The sequence below is a fragment of the Myotis yumanensis genome, unplaced genomic scaffold, assembly GCF_028538775.1.
Source record: "Myotis yumanensis isolate MYYU_CA2020_CCGP unplaced genomic scaffold, mMyoYum1.0.hap1 SCAF_3, whole genome shotgun sequence".
Taxonomy (NCBI): Eukaryota; Metazoa; Chordata; class Mammalia; order Chiroptera; family Vespertilionidae; genus Myotis; species Myotis yumanensis.
In genome coordinates this window covers 193,973,910-193,997,361 of record NW_027223754.1, presented here as the reverse complement: position 1 = coordinate 193,997,361, position 23,452 = coordinate 193,973,910, and the positions used below count along the sequence as shown (strand labels likewise).

The following is a 23,452-nucleotide window of genomic DNA, read 5'->3' as shown; positions in this document are numbered from 1 at the left end:
TTACATCATATTCCAGTAGGGAAAAAAATGTACATACTATCTTCTTATAAACATACTCATATATCTAAATAAAGTCTCATGCAACAATACTTATACCTTCTTTTGTGATGAATACTAATATTATATATCATTCTACTCTATCTTATCTTATTCTAGTTCACTTAAAAGATAACCATTAAATTGATTCCATAACTCATGAATGGGATGCTACCCATGGTTTTTAAAACATCGTACACTCTGATAGGCAATATGATACATCTACAATTATAATAATCACATTTTACATGCCTACATATCTGTACATATATGCGTGTGTGCATGTGCATAGATATATGTCTTTGCAGCATGTACAGATGATAGTCAATTCCAGCTGCAATGGTCACTGTCATATGTATTCCCATATGGGCACAAGTTCTAAGTCCTGATGTAAACCAGCATACTGATGCCCCACCCATTATACTGGCATTGGTTCTTTAAGCACTGTATAGAGATTTCTAGTTTTGATCAACCTGGGGTTCAGCTCTCTAGGGATCACAACTGAGCAAGAGAAGCATGGAATCCATGTTTTCTGAGAATGCATCAGACAAGGCCAGTTGAAGTTCTTGGCTGCCAAGGAGAATATGAGCTCTCTGGAAGACTTCACAGCTTATTGGAAAAAGCAAAACTTTGGAGCAGCATGAGGCCAAATCTCAACCCTGACAATTAGTAGTTGTTGAAGTTGAACAAGTTATATGACCTCATTTATTATCAATTTCTCCAACTCTGTTAGGTCAAAATAATAACTTCCTTATACAGAGTTTACAATGTTGATTTCTACAGCATCAAAGAAACTAGTGCATAAAACCACCTAGCACCATGCCTGGCACAAGTCGGTATTTGGTAAGTATTGGTTCTTCCCTGATGCCAGAGGACAAAGAAAGTAATCACTATTTTTAAGTGCTTACTTTCTTTGTAGGCTTTCTCTTCCTCATAAGAACTAGACTTTGTGCCATTTCTTGGTTCTCCAAGAGCCCCACCATGAGAACTGTCACTGCCTGTAGTTTCCGACTCCTGAACCAGAGGCTGAGCCTTCCTCAGTTCCAGAGCTGCCTGCTTCTACAGTCTCACAGCATTTTATTCCAACAGTGTTTGACCGAAAGACATGTGATCTCTACCTAATACCACTCAATACTTCCTGCCTTGGATCTTATGGGGAAATATGGGGGCGGGGAAAGTGAATCATGAAGTTAAGGAAAGCATTTCTCAGGCACAATTTTTTCATCAGGCTTTATCCACCTGTCCAAATCAGACCTGGCTCTGGAGAAGAGCTTTAGTAGGAAAGAATGTTGGTCACGCCCAGCATGGCTATGAAGCCATTCCCAGAATCTGTAGCTCCCAGATCTGGCTCTGGAGAAAAGTTGTGTGTGTAGTAAGGGAAGAAGAAGGATAGAGGGTGAGGACTTTGGAAGGAGATGTGTGAAATGTACTTGAAACTAAGATGAAACTCCAAACTACTAACATGGGAATTGAGCCTTTTTCTTTAAAATTGTCTTACCTGGGAATATCTTCTTCAATTGTTGCACATCCATAAAGAAATACAATCACACCAATTATAGAAGATGGGATGAGGAATGATGTATATAATCCCAGCCAAGCAAAATACAGTCCAATTTTTTCTCCAAAATACTTTCTGGAAAATAAGTTATAACACATATTAAGAACATCATAGATGGAAAATGCATTCTCCGGTGAGGATTAACAAAACAAACAAACAAACCAAAAAGAACATCATATACTTGCCTCATTTCTGTTAGTTCTAAACCTGACAATGGGTCAGCATAAATAAAGAGGAATGGAAGTTACATGAGGAAAGGGGGACCTCAGCACAAGGAATCAGCAACTGGTCTTTTGTGAAATGAATTACATTTCATTGGAATGACATATACACACCTGTTCTGGCTGATCATATGAAATAGCTACAAGAAGAAATTCAGCCCTAACAACAAACAGAAAATACTCCATAAATTTTAGCATCTTCACCAAACAAACATGAATAACACATCATCATTTCATCAGTGCCATGAAACCCACAGAAAAACACTTTTTGGAACTAGCTTATGTAAACAACACACACAAATTATATACTTGAGGATGTACACTTATGTACAAATATTAACATAAACATATTCACAGAAAAATGATTAGAATAAATTTGATAAAATAGTAGTAATATTTTCTTAGGCTAATACAATTATGGGTGGTTTTTTATTTCTTTGGTTTTATAACTTTCTGTATTTTTAATTCTCTACTTATTAATGAATTACTCTTATCATTTTAAAAAATGATTCATTTAAAAGAAAATTTGCCAACCCATATCTTTTTTTTTAATCCCCAGCTCATAAAGTTAGTAAATTATCACACTAAGCCTCTAAAAAAGAGTTTTTCCCTTAAATAAATATTGGTTATGGACACTTGATGAGAAAAATATAATCCACAGAGGAGCAGAGTATTTTATTTCTCAAGAGACTCTGACATAAAATCCAGGAGGGAAGTGGAAGCTCAGCCCACTCTATGATGGAAGCATGAAGATTGAGAAGAACAGTGAACAGTAGTCTCTTGATCCACTACCAGTGGGGCTGCTCTCAGTTAGGATGCAGACAACTGAGAGAAAATGTAGCATCCACCCTAACAAAAAGAGAAATATGCATAATCCGTGAAATCAGAACTTTTTTTTAATCCATCAGAAAGTGGAAGCTGCAAGAAACCAGGTGAACTAAATTTTAAAGAGAGAGAGAGAAGCCCCTCCAAGGAAAAGTGAGACATAAACAGCTTCACATTTGGCAGAGCCTGGGAGGAGTCGTCTTCATGAGCATGAGTAAGAAGAAATAGAGAGAAAAATGTTAACTTCTGGAAGGCTGAGTGTATGTTAGCCTACAGGTTAGAATAACTCGGAGCTCCAGACACAAGATGAGTTTGCACTCATTCACAAGATCCTATCCAACGACCACCAACCAGTAGTCATGAGGAGGATAATGGGCAAGGTAGGAAAATGGAGAGAGCTCCTTTAGTTCCACACAGCCATAAAAGCCCACCCACCTCCCAGGACCATCTCCCATTCAGATAAAAAACCTAAAGCACCGAAAAATAAGGTCAGCAGTCTGCTGCTGGGGGAGGGCCAGAAGGCACACCCCTCTGTGGTAAAGGGCTGCTGAAAGCTGAGGGTTTCGGGAACAAAGAGAACAGATTCTCAGCCCTCCACGGCCCACACAAAGTATATGGTAAGAGCATCCCATGGAAGAAGAAATTTGAAATCTGTGTTCCAGTGAAGGTGATATTAGCAATGGCAAAATCCAAACCTAGCTCATCCTCTGACTATATTGACTCCAATTCAGTTTGAAAAAAGAAACCCAAATGACTGATAAACATATAAAAAGGTACTCAACTGCCTTAATCACCAGATCGCCAGGTAAATGCAAATAAAATCACAATGCAATACCTCTGCATATTTGTGAGAATGGCAAAATGAGAAAGAAGAAAATACCAAGTATTGACCAAATGTGGAGAAACCAGGACACTCCTATGGTGCTGGTGGGACATAAACATATTGAATCACTTAGGAAAAACTGCTTAGTGGTATCTACTAACAGCTGATCCAACAACTCTACTCCTAAGTATATGCCAAATAGGAATGAATATATGTGCATCAAAAGATATACATAAGAATATTCACAGCAGCACTATTTATAATAGCCTCAAACTAGAAACTACCCAAATGCCTATAAATAACAGAACGGATAAATATATATTGTGACATACTTGCCCATGAAAATGAACAAATTACAGGAATTCCCAACAATATGGACAAATATCACAAACATAATGCTGAACAAAAGTAAGCCAGACACTACAGAATGTATATACTGTATTTATCTATATGAAGTTCAAAAACAAAATAACTGTGCTAGAAGTCCAGATAGTAGTTAGCCTTAGGAAGGCAGTGACTAGAAGGGAGTTAGTAGGGTAAGTAGGGGAACTTTGGGGTACTAAAAATGTTTTTCTTTGATCTAGGTACTGGTTGTATGGGTGTGTTCACTTTGCAAAAATTCAGCAAGCTATACATTTATAGTATGTACACCTTTGTGTATTATAGTATACTTTTATTTTAAAGTGGTTTTTAAAAGATATCACATGTGCTATAATCTGCAGGCCAACAGATTCCCTGGAGATCATTTCTCTTCAAGTCAGACGGCATTTAATCCATGTCAGACATACATATCTTTCAGGCCCAGTCTGTTACCAGACCTCAAGAGGAGTTTTCACCTGAATGAAGCACAAAGACCAGGCTAACAAAAGACAAGGCTTCCAGAGCACAGAGGCCAGCCCTGAAATGCAAGGTTGGCATTTGATCAGGCAGCCCAAGGCATTGATGGAGGCCGAAGGATGTCTGCACCATTCCCAAGTGATCAGGTCAGAAGTTGAGCAAGAGATGATTAGCGTGGAGCAGATGTGCCAGCAGGGCATGTTCCACGGGAGCCGGCCCTGTCAGCTGGAGAAGGGAACTTCTGTTCTCAACTCCTGCCAAGCCCACATCACCTTCCTTCCTGGTCTCACAAAAAGCTGTCAGGCTTTCCTGGCCCCTCAGGGGATGGATTAAAGGCAAACAGATTTGGGTGCCCTTAGCAGCATTATGGGCAAGTGCCCAAAGAGAAAGTGCTGAGCCTTTAATTAAAGTTCACCATGGTTGATTCTCTGAAAGACAGCCTGGAATTTCCCAGCTACAGACAGAGCCAGGCAAGCCAGCAAAAGCTCTCCTGGGTGAAACCAGGAGATGGGGGCCAACGTGGATGAAATAGTCAATTCAAGGCTCAAGTTCCCTGTCAGAATGGTCTCCCCCAGCTGAAGGCTGTCCCCACCACCATTCCCTTTACAAGGTGGTGTCCAGCTGAGGAAAAAGTGTGTACACCCTTCTGATGGCAGAGGAGAGGGAAATTCCTGGGGCACTGGTCAAAAGCCCAATTTCATTTTCTCCTGCTGTCCCCCATTTGGGCTTTGCTCCAATTCCTTGGCCTCTTATGTTCCTCATACACATCACATCTGCTCTCACCTCAGGGCCTTTGCTATGGCTGTGCCCTCTGCCTGGAACACTCCTTCCTCCGGCCTCACACTCACTTCCTCAGTCTCTACTCCAACATCACCTCCTCAGAAAGGCCTTCTTTAATCACCCCCTCCCAAACGTATCCTAACCTCTCACCTTGCTTCATTTTTCTTCATAACACTTACCATTACCTAACATTGTTTTCTAAATGTGTTGGTGTTTTTGTCCATTTCTCCTGCTAGAATGTAAGCTCCATGAGAGCAGACACTTTTTCTCTCCTACTCACTATTGTGCCTAGAATATGCCTGGGATATAGCAGTGACTTAATAAGCATTTGTTTAATGGATGGCTGAATCCTCACAATAACACCCATCATGGGGTTACTAGGCCTGTGCTCTTCTATGTAGAGGGTGAGCACAGCTCAGAGAAGTTGAGTAACTTGTGTAAAATCACACAGCAAACATGATAGAATCCAGACTCCAATTCTGAGCTGCCTGATTTCAAGCCTATACTTTACCCATGACATGTCTCTTCGGTCACAGAGTAGATGATTATGCAGATTTCAGCCTCCCAGTTTGCAAAGTATTATGAATTGTTTTCAATTTTAGTAGAAAACTGAAAAGAACCCTATCGATCATCCAAAACTAAATTCTCCATTCAGTGATTTACAAAATCCTATAGCCCCCAGAAGCTCATTCACATCAGAAAAGGCAGTCACGGCATGTGTTCCAATTTCTATTTGTTAAATAAGCAATACATAAAATGATTATTTAGACAGTTTCTGTTTATTAATGAGCAGCATGAGAGCTTCCAAGTACACATCAGATGGTGATTAGAGACACATGCTCATGGCTAGTCCCCCAATCATTTATCACCCAGTGGTTTTGGCCATTTTACATTGTTTTCATTTTCATTCTTAAATATTGTTTGGTGTTGTTTGGGTTTGTGTGTGTTTTTTTTAACTCACAACCAATCTTTAAATAAAGATGGAAACATAAAGAACATCAGTGGTGAAATATAGCATGTCAATGAGAGCATAAAAAATGGCAAGAAAGAATTAGATAAATTTGCCTCAATGATATTCACACAGATGTATAAATGCATACAACTGATCAATTTATTATATGATGTATAAAGATATGTCATTACCAAAAACCAATGTTAAGAGAGGGGGTGTTATATCCAATTGGCTTCTTAGTTATTGGGAGTTAAAAATTGTCCCCAACTACTATGTATAATCAGCAGAAAAATCCTTGCAAATATAGCCTAAAACTTTTAGCTCGTCATTTAGAAATGAATGATAAATATTGGCTAATAAACCAGCTAAATTTTTCACTCGAACTACAAATATGCCAAATTTCAGAACATAAAAGTGTGTGTTTTTCTATTTTGAAACTATAATATGATGGTAAATTTTAATCTAAGTTTATATATATATCATTACCCAAACCAAAGATGACATTCCGCTATTTAAAAATGTATTTGCTGGAACATATTTTCTTATACAATTTAATATAATAACATAAACAGTGTGTGCCACCTCTGTTAAAAAGGAAAAGGATAAACTTGTCTTTATGTATGAATAATATTATAAAAGACTGTATGTAATGAATTTTATAGTATAATATCCATTTAAAATATTTTAGAATCATTTCCTCATCATTTTCTACATAATATTGACTTAAAAACAGTTCCTAAGGGAGTTCAGGGAATTAAACCTGTGCTGCCGTGAAGGTGGCTTGTGTGGAGCTGCAGAACCTTTCTCCACCTAGTGTCACCAGCTCTATGCCCCAACAGGGTAACTTCAGTGGATTGTGTCAATCAGACCACCTGGCTCTCTGCCTGCTGGGATGGCCAATGGGGAGGCATCAGCAGGAAATGGAAGGATGGTGGAATAAAGACCATGGGGCACTGATTCCTCCAAAGGTCTGGCCTGGGTTGGCAGTGGGGGCCACAGCTCCTGTCAAAGGCTTCCCTGTGTGGTAGCTTCAGCACCGCTCTCTCTGGTTCCATAACCACAACCTACTCTTGCCCCTTTTGGCCTAAAGGTGCTACCAACTCCCCACTGTTGCTGATCCCTGGGGTGTTCCCATCCCTTGTGGATTTCCCTTCATCATTAACTACCTACTTGAGTGTGTTACTTCTTTAAATAATACAAAGTTCAAAAGTGAAAAAAGGGAATGGGAGGATTTACAAGTTTCTGATCTGTTACAATTCTCTCATTTTACAGGTTAGGGAACTGGGACTGAAGGACATTACCAGATTTGTCCAAAATCACCACCAATAACTAGGCAGAGCCACAAGTAGAAACCAAAACTTAACATGGAAAAAATAAAGACTATACATTGTTAAGATTGTTAGAAGAGTTTTATGAGTTAATATATCATCAATTGCTTGAAACAGAACTTGGCACATAGTAAATATGCAGAAATGCTAGCTATCATCACCACCACCACCATCATCATCACCATCACCATCAGCAACAGCAGCGTGTGCTAATTCTCAACCCAGTTGAGAAAATAAAGGAGATAAAGACTTAAAAATATGCAATCCTTCTTGCATAAATATTTTAAAATTAATCCTATTTGGTATATGGAGAAACCAAAGCCTCCTTTAGTATGATGAAAAAGAGGTTCCGGGGTTCATGATGTGCTGAGAGCCCAGGGTAAATTCAGCCCCTATGACCACTTGGCCAAGTGCCCTGTTCAGCAAACATCCTGCACAGCTGTCACAGAATGGCCCTGCTTCAAGGTCCCCCAGCAAGTAGGTGCCACTGTTAACTGAAAATGACCTTCATCTCACTGAGTTAGAAATATCATCTGAGACAGCAAAAGAAAAGTGCTTTTAAAATTCTAAAACAAAATATTCCAGCACAAGTTACTGTGGCTTCCTTACTCCACATTCTTCCAAAAAAGAAAAAAGACCACAGGTTTGAATAAAAAGAGGTTGAATAATTGTTTTAACTTTGCTGTTCCATAATGTGTGCAGGTGACAGAAAAAAATAAACCTCCATATGACAAAAGAATTGTTCTTCAGTGTTCTTCAATATTCTCAAGGGGAAGGAAGACCAGTACTATGACATGTATCAATCATGCCAAGTACCAGTTACATTTTATGTGAAAGTTTGATGAAGAAATGTCTTGATACAAAACATAGCATTTACTATAAAAGCTCATGGACAATGTTAGTGCCGACATTTTTGAAGAGCACTTGATGCCATGGTAGAACCACTAAGAAAGCTGAGTTAGAGCCTAGCCTCCCAAGCTACATCTGGTCTTCACCGAGACATGGCCAAGTCCATCTTGAGCTCTGTAGCCTCTGTTCCTCCCTCAGTGTTCATACATGTGAAATCTCAACTCTGGTTGTTTTTCTTTCAAATGCCAGGTTAATTTTCACCTTAAAATAACCCTGTTTGTTCTGTCCTGGAGCATTGACCTATTTTGGATAACTTCTCCCAAATTTGCTCCCTTCTCATCCACTAAAGAAGGGAAGAAGAGGAACGTTTATTGAGCACCTATATGGCTTTTTACATACATAAATAGTTTAACCCCTACACTATGAATTAGGAAGTATTCCCTCAATTTGAAGATAAAGAAAACAAGCCTCAAAGTTTAACTTATGCCCAAGTCCACATTTAGTTGCCACATAACTAAATTTCCAACCAAAATCTATCTTGAGAGTCTTTGATCCCTTTCACTGCCCCACTGTTTTGCCAATTCCAAATCCTTTCTTTCCACTGCTAATTGTACCTCTTTCCTCTACCACTAGAATATGACTAATGGACAAGAGAATAGGAATAATTGTATATAACACACGCATACGCACAAAGAATACAAAATGGGAAAAATCTCCATTGTCTCATCTTGACCCAGAAGATCGCTATGTACCCATGAGTCATGTTAAAAATTATAGAAGAATAAAAATGAAAAGCTTCCAAATTGTTTTTTCCAACTATTACACATTAGCCTGAGCACCATAAATCTTTTCCTCAGTCAGAATAGTTTCTCCCTCTACTTTCTCCAAGGTGGACCTCCTTTGCCTCTGAGAATGTCCACTACCTTAGCTGCAGCCTTTGGTGTGGTGAGCAGTAAATGATAGTAAGGAACTAAAGAGCATGGGCTCAACACTTTGATATAATAGCTGTTTGAAAAGCTAATGCCATCTAAACTATATCCTCACATACCCTGATTAAGGGTAAAGATTCTTAGGCTTGCCACGGCTACATGGGAGACTCTCAAAAAGTCTTCCTCAAGCCCATCCCATTTCTCCAACCAAATGATTCCTCCCTCAGACCCCTCACTAGCAATGGATACTACTGACGGACATATATCTTCATAACTCACCTGTTACATTCTAAAACTTAGTTCCTCTGCATTGTACTGCTGCTTGATTTTATAACCAATGACCCTGAAAATCTGCACCATACTTTACAGTGTATAGGCATCTTCACACACCCTGAAGGTCACAGGTTTAAACAACTGGCCCCAAAGCCAAGCAGCTATGACAGAGGATGCTGGGACTGATGCTGTCTTTTGCTTTCATTGCCTGAGCTCATTCACTTCTACTCTCTTATTATTTAAGTGGTTGTGTCTTATCTCCCCAGCCTTACTGCAAGCATCTCAAGGGTTTATATTATCTTTTTCTTCCCACCCCACCCCCTGGGGCATTACACAAAACTCTGTCCTTTCCCAACACATGATGAATTCTTGTTGAATGCATGAATGATGGACATGTGAAGTGATACCTCTGTGAGTCAGGTAATGGCAAGAAAGCTTCAGGGGATTTGCATGAAAGCCACTTAGGAATAAAGTCATCAGAGGCAGCACCAGTCTCTGTGCCCAGGCTCCTGATTCCCTGGAATAGCGTACATATGGGTAGCCTTTGTCTCCCCACGAGCTTTCTCCCAGCATCTTTTAACTTAAGGACTAGAGAAAGAGGGACTTCTTTGAGCTTAGATGCCCGGTGCCTTCTTCTCATTGGTATACCAATGTAGAATCCTAGCAGAACTTGAGGCTTAATTCAAAGGTTATATGCTTTCAGATCACTAGCATAGATCCTGAGCTACCTGAGTACAGAATAATGCTATAATCTGGAGGACCACTCCAAAATTTGAGGACAGATACTCTTGAATATGGCAGGCCCCAAAGAATTCAGTTTCCAGATCTTAGGAAAAGGTCATGAATTCCCTATCCAAACATTAACCAAAGTTCTTTCAGAGCCCTAGACATATGTCAGCAAATGCATGAAGGATAAATATCTCTTAAAATATACACACAAATAATTGAGGAGAAAGAAAGGAAATGAGCCTAAAAATAATCAGATGTGAAAACTGGCACAAGCTTGGAGGACATAAAAAAAGCCCTTAAAGTTAAGGAGTCACTTAGCTTTCACTTAAGGCACCAATCAAGAATCATCAGGATTGCAGATGATAAAAGAAATGGTCTCTAGATGAGGTATGAGGTCATGGTAGCAATAATCAGCTATGATTATTGAGGCTCCGGAGAGAAGTAAAGATTCAATCATTTGTCTTTTACTTCATGTTGCGTATGCAGAGAAGGAAACAAGGCCTTAGGGATGAAAGTAACAAGAAAGAGGTAAGAGAAGAGAGCAAGGAGCAGTGTCCCCAGGTGAACTTCATCCTCTCAGAACTGGCATGTGGCAGCATGGCTGAGAAGATGAAGAGACCAATGTGCAACTTATAACAATATCTCCTAAGTCATCCAAAGGCTCTTTCCCAACAATGCTTTCTTATTACTTCAGGGTAAATGCATCACAAACATATGGATTTGATTGTACTTCCCCACCCCCATCTTCCTCTCCTCATGCCAGAAAAACACATACAGATTTCAAAATGAAAAGGAAAAAAACTAAAGAACAGCCAGGGACCAAAATTTGTAGCATGGTTTTAAGCAAGCTTAGAACATGTTAGGAAAATAATTGTCTCTGGTCAACAAATCCAAATGGCAGTGGCACCCATCCATCATTAACACTGACAGCCAGGAAAATAACTGCAATTAGTGGGAGCAGACATGTGGTCTGCCAGTAGAGACTAGAAAGAAATGACCCCCAAAGGTCTGACACCTCCATGGGTAAGGTGACACATCATTTCCCTGAAGTTTTAAGACCAATGTGTAGGGGTGAATCCACTTCTGTCCTCAGACTTTATCAAAGGGTTGGTGTCCAGCTGTTCTCCATCTCTACTGGAAATGGAACAAAACGACTTCCAATAGAGTGGAGGGAATGCAATTTCAACATCAAAAGGAATGACCAGTTGTAATTCACTCTTACCACAATGCATATTAATCGTATACCTATAAATCAATCTATTTACAAATATTTATTGAGTGCCTGCTTTAATAAGGGCTGCATCATGAGCCAGACACTAAGCTGAATGATTTTCAAATATTATTCCAATCCCCACAACAGCACTAAAATATGGGTATTATTAACCCCACTTTATAGATGAAGACTGAGACACAGAAAAGTTAGATGCATTTCCCAAGATCATAAAGCTAGGAAATGGAATGTGAGCAAACTCAAGTTTATTCAATTCCAAAATTTTTCCTTTATTTTCTTGAAATTCAGCTAAGTTCTGAAGGGGATTCTTTGTCTTTGCCCACCAAACTACACATCATTTTATGTTGAATAAATGTTGAGTGAATGAATGAGCATAAATGATGGATTTTAACCACCAATGCTCTTATACCATATTTCATCTATTTAAACATTCACCTCTTTTCAGTATTAATTACATAAATGTGCATCTTACAATCAGTAGACTCTAAGAATCAATGAAATATGATCATCTCGAACCAAGACCAGTTCCACATGAAAGCATAATGAACAATACAGGACAGTGAAATACTATGATTTGTAAGAAATATATATAGTTATTCAGATGACCAGAATATAGTTCTCAGATATACTTGGTCTTCATCCACAGTTCCTGGCTCACAGCTTCCAAAGCCCTGGGAATTTCCTAAGGAGAGCAGCAATGGTGTCCCTTATTATGTTAATGAGGTGACTTTTGGACCCCACCCAAGGAAGGGGGCTGTTTGAGTAAAAAACAACAACAATAAACACAGATTCCTACTAAAAATACATAATCTGAACCCCATCATTAGGTAGTCTGAGACAAACCCAAAGGGCGAGACCTTCAACATATGACCCTTTTCAAAAATGTCAATGCCACAAAAGACAAGGAGAAGATTACAAATTAAAGGAGACTAAAGAGATATACCAACTATAAATTATAACATAGGACATTATTGGGGCAATTGAAATTTCAATATGGATTGTAGAATACATAGTGACATAATAGCAATGTTAAATTTCTAGTGTTGAAAATTACACTGTAAGAAAAAGTCCCTGTTTTTAGAAAATACACAGTCTTTAGGGATAAAGAGGCATAATGTCTACCACATTCTCTTAAATGACTTCATACTAATAATGTACACATATGTATAGAAAAAGGGAATGAGAGCAAATGTAGCAAAATATGAACAATTAATAAATCAGAGTGCCAACGATAGGGAGTTCTTTGTATTATTTTTGAAATGTTTCTATAATTTTGAAATTATTTTAAAATAAAAAATAAAAAGCAAATAAATCCAGTTTCTCCTCATTTTAGAGGAGTCATTTAGCCCAGACCCTGACCTCAGAACAGCAAGGTCTGATTTCTTAGGCTCCAAAAGCCTTTCTACAAGAAAACAGAGAATCGGTTAGCAGGTCCTACCTCTCAATGCTCAGTCCTTTTTTATTTTTTTTTTATTTTAGTGGAGACTAAAGGTGAACAAAGTGATAGTTGGAAATAATTATCTGAGCACAAAACAGTTAGTGCAACAACCACAGAGAACAAGTGAATAGCCATTTATGTGGCTGCAGGATGATCCTTCCCTTGTAAACACACCAGCAGTGAACCATGGCCAAACCCGCTCTCTACCCTCAGGAACTGGGAGCCTTAAATCAAAGGTACAAGGCAGGGCAGGCAGTACAGGTTGTGCACATTTTGAAGGAGGCTCCGAAAACAAGAATAAAGATGTTCCTGGAGGCCGTTTTGGAAGGAGAAAAGGAAACCTTGATGACTTCGTGAGATATTGGAATAGGTTGCAAGGGGGCAGGCCAACGGCATCCTTTCCTGGACATCTTTAAAAGAGGAAACCGTCTAGGAAAATGTTACAATGTGTAAAAGTGACTTTAAAATACTTCATCATACACAGTGTGAGAGGATGTGTGTTATTTGACTGAAGCTATGAGGCAGGTGCCAAGCAAGATAGCCCAGGTGTCCAGCTGGCAATCTATTCAGAAAGACCGTGATCACAGGTGGCATTTCTGCTTTCCTTGTCTCTATCAACAAGCCCAGCTTGGTAAATTAGCATACGGAGTGTCAGAAATGGATTGTCATAGATAAAAATAATGGCCTGTTAAGAAGCATAACAAATGTTAGAAAAGGGCTCTCATTTGGTGAAATTGGAAGAATTTAAATAATGTAGAATGGCTTGACATATTTCAGACATACTCCTTTGTTTATAAATATCCATGGAGGTGTATACCCCATGTCCTATGGATAATGCCTTAGGCTAACCCCCTAAATAGTCCCATGTCTAGCTTAGTCTCTGGATTCTGTTTCCCTGACATTGACTGTAAGGGTGACAAATTCTGTCTCTAGAATTGAGATTTTTGCCTGGAGTGAATCTTTCATGCAAGGAGATGATCAAAAAATATGAAGGAACAGTATAATTAAAATATAAAAGCTGGGACATCCTGAACAGGTCATATGAACTACTACTTTTTCCACATTTGTTAATAGATGTCACTCATTTCAAAACTTCTTCAGAGGCTAACAGTGTCTATCAAGAAAGAATTTGCAACTTGCAACAAATGAATGAGGTGTGGGCCTGCATAATGGAGGGGCAGGAGGAAAGATGAGCCTTTCTTTTTGTTAATGATCTCTAGCTTAATTCCACTGTGGTCTGAAAATATATGCCGTATGACCTTGATCCTTAAGAATCACTGAACCTTATTTTATGAGCTAGAATATGGTCTAGCTCAGTAAATGGTCCATGTGCACATAAAAATAATGTGCTGCAGTTTGGCTATGTGTTCTATAAATACAAATTAGGACAAGTTCATTCACAATGTTGTTCAAGTCTACCACATCCCTACTGATTGACTACATGTTCTCTCAATTACAGAGAGAGTTAAAATCACCAAATATAATTGTGAATTTGTCTATTTCTCCTTTCTTTTTTGTCTATTTTTAGTCCATATATTTTATTTTTTAACTGAATTTATTAGGGTGACCTTGGTTAATAAAATTACATAGGTTTCAGGTATACAATTCTATTATACATCATCTGTATATTGTATTGTGTGTTTATCACCTCAAGTCAAGTCTCCTTTCATCACCATTTATCTATTCCCTCTTTACTCTATTCTACCTCCACCCACCCCCGCTTCCCTCTGGCAATCACCATACTGTTGTCTGTGTCCATGAGCTGGTTTTTTTTTTCTTTGCTTAATCCCTTCACCCTTCTCTGCCAGCCCCCAACCCCATCCCGTCTGACAGCTGTCAGTCTGTTCTCTGTATCCACGAGTCTAAAGCTCTGTTATCAGATGCACACAATACCAAATAGGATTGTCACATCTTCTTAATGAGTTAGCCTCATTATCAATATAAATGTCATCTATATTTCTGATCATATTTCTTGCCCTAAAGTCTACCATCTGATATTAATAGAGCCATTTCTGCTTTCTCCTGATTAGTGTTTACATAGTGCATTTCTTTTCATCCTTTTATTTTGTTGTTGTTGCTGTTAATTCTCACATGAGGATATATTTTTTCATTGCTTTTAGAGAGAGTGGAAAGGGGGAGGGAGGGAGAGAGAGAGACTGGGAGAAACATCGATGTGAGATAGACACATCAATTGGTTGCCTTCCACATGCACCCCAACCAGGGCAGGCGATTGAACCTGCAACCCAGGTAAGTTCCCTTAACCGGGAATTGAATTCAAGACCCTTCGGTGTGTGTGCTGACGCTGTAAACACTGAGCAACACTGGCCAGGGCACCTTTTTACTTTTAATTTATCTGTCCCTTTATATTTAAAGTATGCTTTGAATCAGCATCACTTAGTTGGGTATTGCTTTTTATCCAATCTAACAATTTATTACCTCAATTTTTAAAAAAATTTTTTATTGATTTCAGAGAGGAAGGGAGAGGGAGAGAGAGATAAAAATACCAATGATGAGAGAGAATCCTTGATTGGCTGCCTCCTGCATGCCCCATAATGGGAATGGAGCTGGAAACCCAGGCATGTGCCCCAACCAGGAATTGAACCATGACCTCCTGGTTCATAGATTGATGCTCAACCACACAGGCCGGGCTATACCTCAATTTTGATGTTTAAACTATTTATATATTTATACTTAATGTAATTGCCAAATACGGTCAGGTTTAAGACTACTGACTAGAGAAGCAAGATGGCGGCGATATAGGCAGACGCGTCCCAGGTCTTGTCCCGGAGCAAACGGAGTAAGCAGCTGAAACTAATAACACCCACCCCGAATTGGCAAATTTACTCAGCTGGTGAGACGGTTTGCAGCTGGGAAGGGCAGACCTCCCCTGGAAAGGTTAAAAACCAGGGATCTGGGCAGGAAAGTTTGCCAGACCTGAGCCCAGAGGGCCGGAGGGAAACCGCATGGCAGACAGCCGCGTCTCTTGGGACAGACACAGACCCTGACCGGGGTAAGGAGTTCCGCGGGTTTGCTGGCGCCAGGAGATTTGAGATTTGGATTTTGTGATTGCGGAGAACTGAGACTAAAGGGGGCATCCTGAGGAACTGATCAGACCATGCAGTGCCCATAAGAGAGGAGCGTTTCCCAGACCATGCAGTGCTGGTAAGAGAGGAGCGTTTCCCAGACCGTGCCTGGTACGTTGTGCCTTGCTCTGTTGTATTTTGTGCCTTTAAATCATCGCAGCAGATCCAAGCAACAGCAGCCCCCTGATCACCGCAGCCTCCTGATCACCACAGCCTCCTGATCACCACACCCTCTGTCTGTGGAACAGCAGCTGTACGTGAAGCCTCCCCCCACCAGCCAGAAGAGCCAACACAGCTGTGAACAACACCCACCAGAGGAGCTGCTGCCAACTGGAAAGCAGCTGCTACCGCAACCGTCTGAGCAGCAACCACAACCCAAAGAGCCCCTGCCACCCAGGGAGCAGCCACTGAACATCTCAACATCTACATATGTCAGCGAGATCAAACATGGGTAGGCAAAGAAACCCCCAAAGGAAAGAAAAGGAGGACTCGCCAGAAAAGCAGCTAAGTGAGACAGAGATATGCAACATGACGGAAAAAGAATTCAGAATAAGGTTCCTAGAGTACATGCACCAGATGTTCAAAAAGCAAGAAGAAACAGATGAAAAACTCAACTACTTATGCAAGAAGCTAGAAGAAACAGATGAAAAAATCAACAACTTAAGTAAGTCCCAAGAAGAAATGAAGAGCGACATAGCTTCAATAAAAAACTCCATTGAAAGTATCAACAGTAGACTGGGAGAAGCGGAGGACCGAATTAGTGAATTAGAAGACAAGGAAGCAAAACACACTCAAACTGTACGGCAAATGGAGAAAAAAATTAAAAGACAGGAGGAGAGCCTAAGGGAGCTTTGGGACAACATGAAACGAAACAACATACGAATAATAGGGGTGCCAGAACAACAGAAAGATGAACATGGATTAGAAAACCTATTCGAAGAAATAATATCAGAAAACTTCCCTGGGGTGGGGAAGAAAAAAGTCACACAAGCCCAGAGAGTCCCAAACAAGGTGAACCCGAAAAGACCCACACCAAGACACATCATAATTACCATGGCAAATGTTCAGGACAAAGAGAGAATCTTACAGGCTGCAAGAGAGAGACGGAAAGTTACATACAAGGGATCTCCCACTAGATTATCAAATGATTTCTCAACAGAAACACATCAGGCCAGAAAAGAATGGACGGAAATCTACAAAGTGATGCAAAGCAAAGGACTGAATCCAAGAATACTCTATCCAGCAAGGCTATCATTCAAAATTGAAGGGGAAATAAGAAGCTTCACAGACAAAAAAGGGCTAAGGGAGTTTATCACCACCGAGCCAGCCATGCAAGAAATGCTAAAGGGACTGGTGTAAAAAGAAGAAATATCAAGCTCAGAAAGAAAACAGCCACACACACACACAAAAAAAGAAATGGCTACAAACAAGTACCTTTCAATAATAACTTTAAATGTAAATGGACTAAATGCTCCAACCAAAAGACATCGAGTGGCTGAATGGATAAAAAAACATGACCCATACATCTGCTGTCTACAAGAGACCCACCTCATTAGAAGGGACTCACACAGACTGAAAGTGAAGGGATGGAAAAATATCTTTCACGCAAATGGAAAGGAAAAGAAAGCTGGGGTAGCAATACTTATATCTGACAAAATACATCTCAAAGTGAAGGCCATAACCAGAGATAAGGAAGGCCACTTCATAATACTAAAGGGATCAATACAACAAGAAGATATAACCCTGGTAAACATATATGCACCCAATGCAGGAGCACCCACATACATAAGAAAACTTCTGGAAGATATCAGGGGAGAGATCGACAACAATACAATCATAGTAGGGGACTTTAATACACCACTGACATCACTGGATAAATCCGCTAGACAAAAACTCAGCAAAGAAACAGCAATCCTAAATGACTCACTAGATCAGATGGACTTAATTGACATCTTCAGAACACTTCACCCCACAGCTGCGGAATATACATTCCTCTCAGGTGCTCATGGGACATATTCAAAAATAGACCACATATTGGGTCACAAGCAAAGTCTCCACAAATTCAAGAAGATTGAAATCATAAAAAGCTTCTTCGCAGACCACGATGGCATAATGTTAGAAATAAACTACAATAAAAACAACCCAAAATACTCAAACACTTGGAAGCTGAATAGCATGTTATTAAATATTGATTGGGTTACCGATGACATCAAAGAAGAAATTAAAAACATCCTGGACACTAATGACAATGAAAACACAACAATCCAAAACCTCTGGGACACAATGAAAGCAGTCCTGAGAGGAAAGTTTATAGCTCTACAGGCCTATCTCAAAAAACAAGAAAAAATGGTAGTCAATCATCTAACTCTACAACTCAAAGAATTAGAAAGAGAGCAACAAGAAAACCCCAGAGTGAGCAGAAGGAAGGAGATAATAAAGATTAGAGCAGAAATCAATGAAATAGAGACCAAAAAAACAATACAGAAAATCAATGAAACCAAGAGCTGGTTCTTTGAAAGGATAAACAAGATTGACAAGCCCCTAGCCAGGCTCACCAAGAAGCAAAGAGAGAGGTCCCAAATAAACCAAATCAGAAATGATAGAGGCGAAATAACAACAGACCCCACAGAAATACAAATGATTGTTAAACAATACTACGGGCAACTCTACTCCAACAAACTAGACAACCTGGAGGAAATGGACAAATTCCTAGAAAAATACAACATTCCAAAACTCAATCAGGAAGAATCTAAAAACCTCAATAGGCCAATAACTATGGAAGAAATTGAAGCAGTCATCAGAAAGCTTCCAGCAAACAAAAGCCCAGGGCCAGACGGCTTCACAGGGGAGTTCTACCAAACATTCAAGGAAGAACTAAAACCTACCCTCCTCAGACTACTACAAAAAATTCAAGAGGAAGGAACGCTTCCAAGCTCATTCTATGAAGCCAGCATCACCCTAATACCAAAACCAGGTAAAGACATCACAATGAAAGAGAATTACAGGCCAATATCCCTCATGAACATAGATGCCAAAATCCTCAACAAAATCTTAGCAAATCGGATCCAGCAGTACATCAGAAGGATCATACACCATGACCAAGTAGGATTTATCCCAGAGATGCAAGGATGGTACAACATCCGTAAATCAATAAATGTGATACATCACATAAACAAATTGAAAGAAAAAAACCACATGGTCATATCAATTGATGCAGAAAAAGCATTCGACAAAATCCAACACCCATTTTTGATAAAAACTCTCAGAAAGGTGGGAATAGAAGGATCATACCTCAACATAATAAAAGCCATATATGACAGGCCCACAGCCAACATCATACTCAATGGACAAAAACTAACACCATTTCCCCTAAGAACAGGAACAAGACAGGGATGCCCACTCTCACCACTCCTGTTCAACATAGTACTGGAAGTATTAGCCATTGCAATTAGGCAAGAAGAAGAAATAAAAGGCATCCAAATTGGAAAAGAGGAAGTAAAACTGTCCTTATTTGCAGATGACATGATATTATACATACAAAACCCTAGAGACTCCATCAAAAAGCTACTAGGCTTAATACATGAATTTGGCAATGTAGCAGGATACAAAATTAACCCCAAGAAATCTGAGGCATTTCTATACACCAATAGTGAACTTTCAGAAAGGGAGATCAGAAAAACAATCCCATTTACCATCGCACCAAAAAAATTAAGATACCTAGGAATAAACTTAACTAAAGAGGTTAAAGACCTCTACTCAGAAAACTACAGGACGTTGAAAAAAGAGATAGAGGAAGACATAAACAGATGGAAGAACATACCATGTTCTTGGATTGGTAGAATCAACATCATTAAAATGTCCATACTACCCAAAGCAATCTATACATTCAACGCACTTCCCATTAAAATACCAATGGCCTTCTTCAAAGATCTAGAACGAACTCTCCAAAAATTCATCTGGAATAAAAAAAGACCCCGAATAGCTGCAACGATCCTGAGAAAGAACAAAGTAGGTGGGATCTCAATGCCAGATATCAAGCTGTATTACAAAGCCACTGTTCTCAAAACTGCCTGGTACTGGCACAAGAACAGACATATAGATCAGTGGAATAGAATAGAGAGTCCAGAAATTAGCCCAAACCAATATGCTCAATTAATTTTTGACAAAGGAGGCATGAACATACAATAGAGCCAAGATAGTCTCTTCAATAAATGGTGTTGGGAAAATTGGACAGACATATGCAAGAAAAGGAAACTAGACCACCAACTTACACCATACACAAGAATAAACTCAAAATGGATAAAGGACTTAAATGTACGACAGGAAACCATAAAAATTCTAGAAGAATACAAAGGCAACAAAATCTCAGACATATGCCAAAACAATTTCTTCACTGATACAGCTCCTAGGGCAGTTGAAACTAAAGAGAAACTGAACAAATGGGACTACATCAAAATAAAAAGCTTCTGCACAGCAAAAGAAACCATCAACAAAACAACAAGAAAACCCACCTCGTGGGAAAACATATTTGCCAACGTCATATCTGATAAGGGCTTAATCTCCAAAATTTATAGGGAACTCATACAACTTAACAAAAAGATAAACAATCCAATCAAAAAATGGGCAAAGGATCTAAATAGACACCTTTCAAAAGAGGACATTCAGAAAGCCAAGAGACATATGAAAACATGCTCAAAGTCACTAATCATCCGAGAGATGCAAATCAAAACAACAATGAGGTACCATCTCACACCTGTCAGAATGGCCATTATCAACAAATCAACAAACGACAAGTGCTGGAGAGGATGTGGAGAAAAAGGAACACTTGTGCACTGCTGGTGGGAATGCAGACTGGTGCAGCCACTATGGAAGGCAGTATGGAGGTTCCTCAAAAAATTGGAAATGGAACTCCCATTTGACCCTGTGATCCCACTTCTAGGAATATATCCCAAGAAACCAGAAACACCAATCAGAAAGGATATATGCACCCAGATGTTCATAGCAGCACAATTCACCATAGCTAAGATCTGGAAACAGCCTAAGTGCCCATCAATAGATGAATGGATTAGAAAACTGTGGTACATCTACACGATGGAATACTATGCTGTTGTTAAAAAGAAGGAACTCCTACCATTTGCAACATCATGGATGGAACTGGAGAGCATTATGCTAAGTGAAACAAGCCAGTCAATGAAGGAAAAATACCACATGATCTCACTCATTCATGGATAATAAAGACCATTACAAACTTTTGAACAATAATAGATACAGAGGCAGAGCTGCCTCAAACTGATTGTCAAACTGCAGTGGGAAGGCCAGAGAGAGTTGGGGGGCAGGAGGGAGGGGAGTAAGAGATCAACCGAAGGACTTGTATGCATGCATATAAGCATAACTAATGGACATAAGACACTGGGGGGTAAGGGAGGGTAGGGGTTTGTCAAGGGCGGGGGGGGGGGGGGAAAGGACACTTATGTAATACCCTTTGTAATACTTTAAGCGAAAAATAAAAAAATAAAAAAAATTTAAAAAAAAAAAAAAAAGACTACTGACTAGCTATTTTATTTTGTACTGTTCAGAGCAACTATACGGCTACACTTGTTCTATCTGGGATTTCCTGACTGTTGTCTAATGTCTGAAAATAGCTATTACATATATTTTAAGTAGTTTAGAGTTTTTATGGCAGAAAAGCTAGTCCTATACCAGATATGCCATCATGGCCATTGTGGAAGTAAGAAATGGTGTTAAAAAAGGTTTCTCAGGTGAGTCTGGTGCTGCTGGAATTGCTGTAATTCAACAGTCACAAGTTCAGTTGGGTAGAGAAAAGGCCATAGTGACATGTGAGTGCTGGATATAAAACAATAAGGAATGTTGGAAGCTGTGGGGAACTAGAGAGCATATGTTCCAATTGAAAATATTCACATTTAATGTTTTTAATACATCATTTGGATCAAGTTTAAAAGAAATGTCTATTGGCTGAAATCTTCCCTGGGTTTCTAATTTGTAACATCAATGAATCTTCTTGAGTGTCAACATACCTCTTAAAATGGGGCACCCAGAATTGAGCACACGCTTCTATGGGGAACTGACTGCTCAGGGGTGGTGACACCATAATTACCCACAATCTGTACCCCATGAGTTTATTACTTCAGTGTAAGACAAGTTCATGTTTGGCAATAACCTGAGAGCTCATGTTTAGCTGTGGTCCACTCACCTCCCCTTCCCCCTGCCCCATCTCTCTCACACAAGTGCCTGCCAAATCAAATTATCTTCTTCCTATGCTATTATTATTAACCTGATTTTACATTTACCATTATTAAATTTCACTTCGTTGGTTTTGGCTCAAGGTTCCTTCTTGTCAAGAACATTTTGAATCTCAGTTTTCTGTTATCTTTCAAGGTAAATACTTTATCCAGATGTGTACCAATGAAAAATATGATAAGTGTGCCTCCCATTCTCAAGGATCCAGAACTAGTGACTAAACCCCATGATAGAGCCCCCTTGACTGATGTTGGCCAATCAGTGCTGCCTTTGTTCCTTGTGATCTCTGTCCCCAGGGGAACAGAGAATAGAAGGAGATGAAGCCCAAACAAATAAATCCAGCTATTAGATAGTATTATGGCAAAAAGCCAGGGTGATGGTGAATTTGCAACCTGTGCAGATTTTGTATAAATGTTCCCATGAATACTGCTGCCATTCATTCCTACAGGTAACAGATAATGTTGAAAATGGGAGAAGATAGGGCCACCCTAAAGCAAAGCTGTGGGTTATTACTCCTGTTTGGCTTTCATTCAGAAGCCCCAGCTCCCCAACTAATCTTCCCTGAGCTTCAGTTTCCTCTCTAAAGTCCAATAGGCAGTCTACAAGGACCCAAAAGAAACTTTGCTCATGGGAGACAACTCAGTAGCCCAAGAAGCTCTGCTTCTTCTCCCACCACAGCACCCTCTTTTCCACTGGAGACCCAGGCTATGCCCCATTTTCACAAGGCCTTGCTTTGCCCTGGCTGTGACATACTCCTGGGAAAAGTAATTAGAGGCAATTTCTCTATCCCTCCAATAATATTCTTTAAGTCTGATTTTACCAGCTTCCTACTTAAAACCTTCCACATCACTTGAGCTAAGTATTTAAGTCTGGCTTCATGACCTGATGCCTGCCAACCTTTTCTACCTTCCGTCCCACCCTATCCTCACATATAGTCTTCATTCCAGCCATACTCAGCTCCTTTCAAACCTAATAACTGTGCTGTGTTCACCACCTCATGCCTTAATTCATGCTGTTCTCCATGCCTGGAATGCCCACTCCCTTCTCCTGCAACCATCTGACACCAAGTCTTTAGTCAAAACTTAGCTCAGTCATTGGTCTTCCAGGAAGTCTCCTATGACTGATTCAGGAGCCTCTCTTTGGTCCCTTCTAGAACCCATTGCACATATTCTGTCCATGCAATCATCACCCTTCGGTAGGTATTTGCCGATTTATCTTTTATCCAACTTGACTACAAGCTCCTTGAGGGGCAGGATTTTTTCATCATCACTACCTGGATTGGTTCCTGCCACAGTATTGGTG

At 39.7% G+C, this 23,452-nt stretch overlaps 1 protein-coding gene across 1 annotated transcript in view; it reads right to left on the bottom strand.

The window, feature by feature from the left end:
• ANO2 (anoctamin 2) overlaps positions 1 to 23,452 on the bottom strand; it is a 302,486-nt gene that overhangs the window by 153,190 nt on the left and 125,844 nt on the right. Inside the window, exon 11 of the mRNA XM_070408835.1 lies at positions 1,535 to 1,669. Coding sequence (XP_070264936.1) covers positions 1,535 to 1,669 — 135 coding nt within the window. The remainder of the gene's footprint in view (positions 1 to 1,534; positions 1,670 to 23,452) is intronic.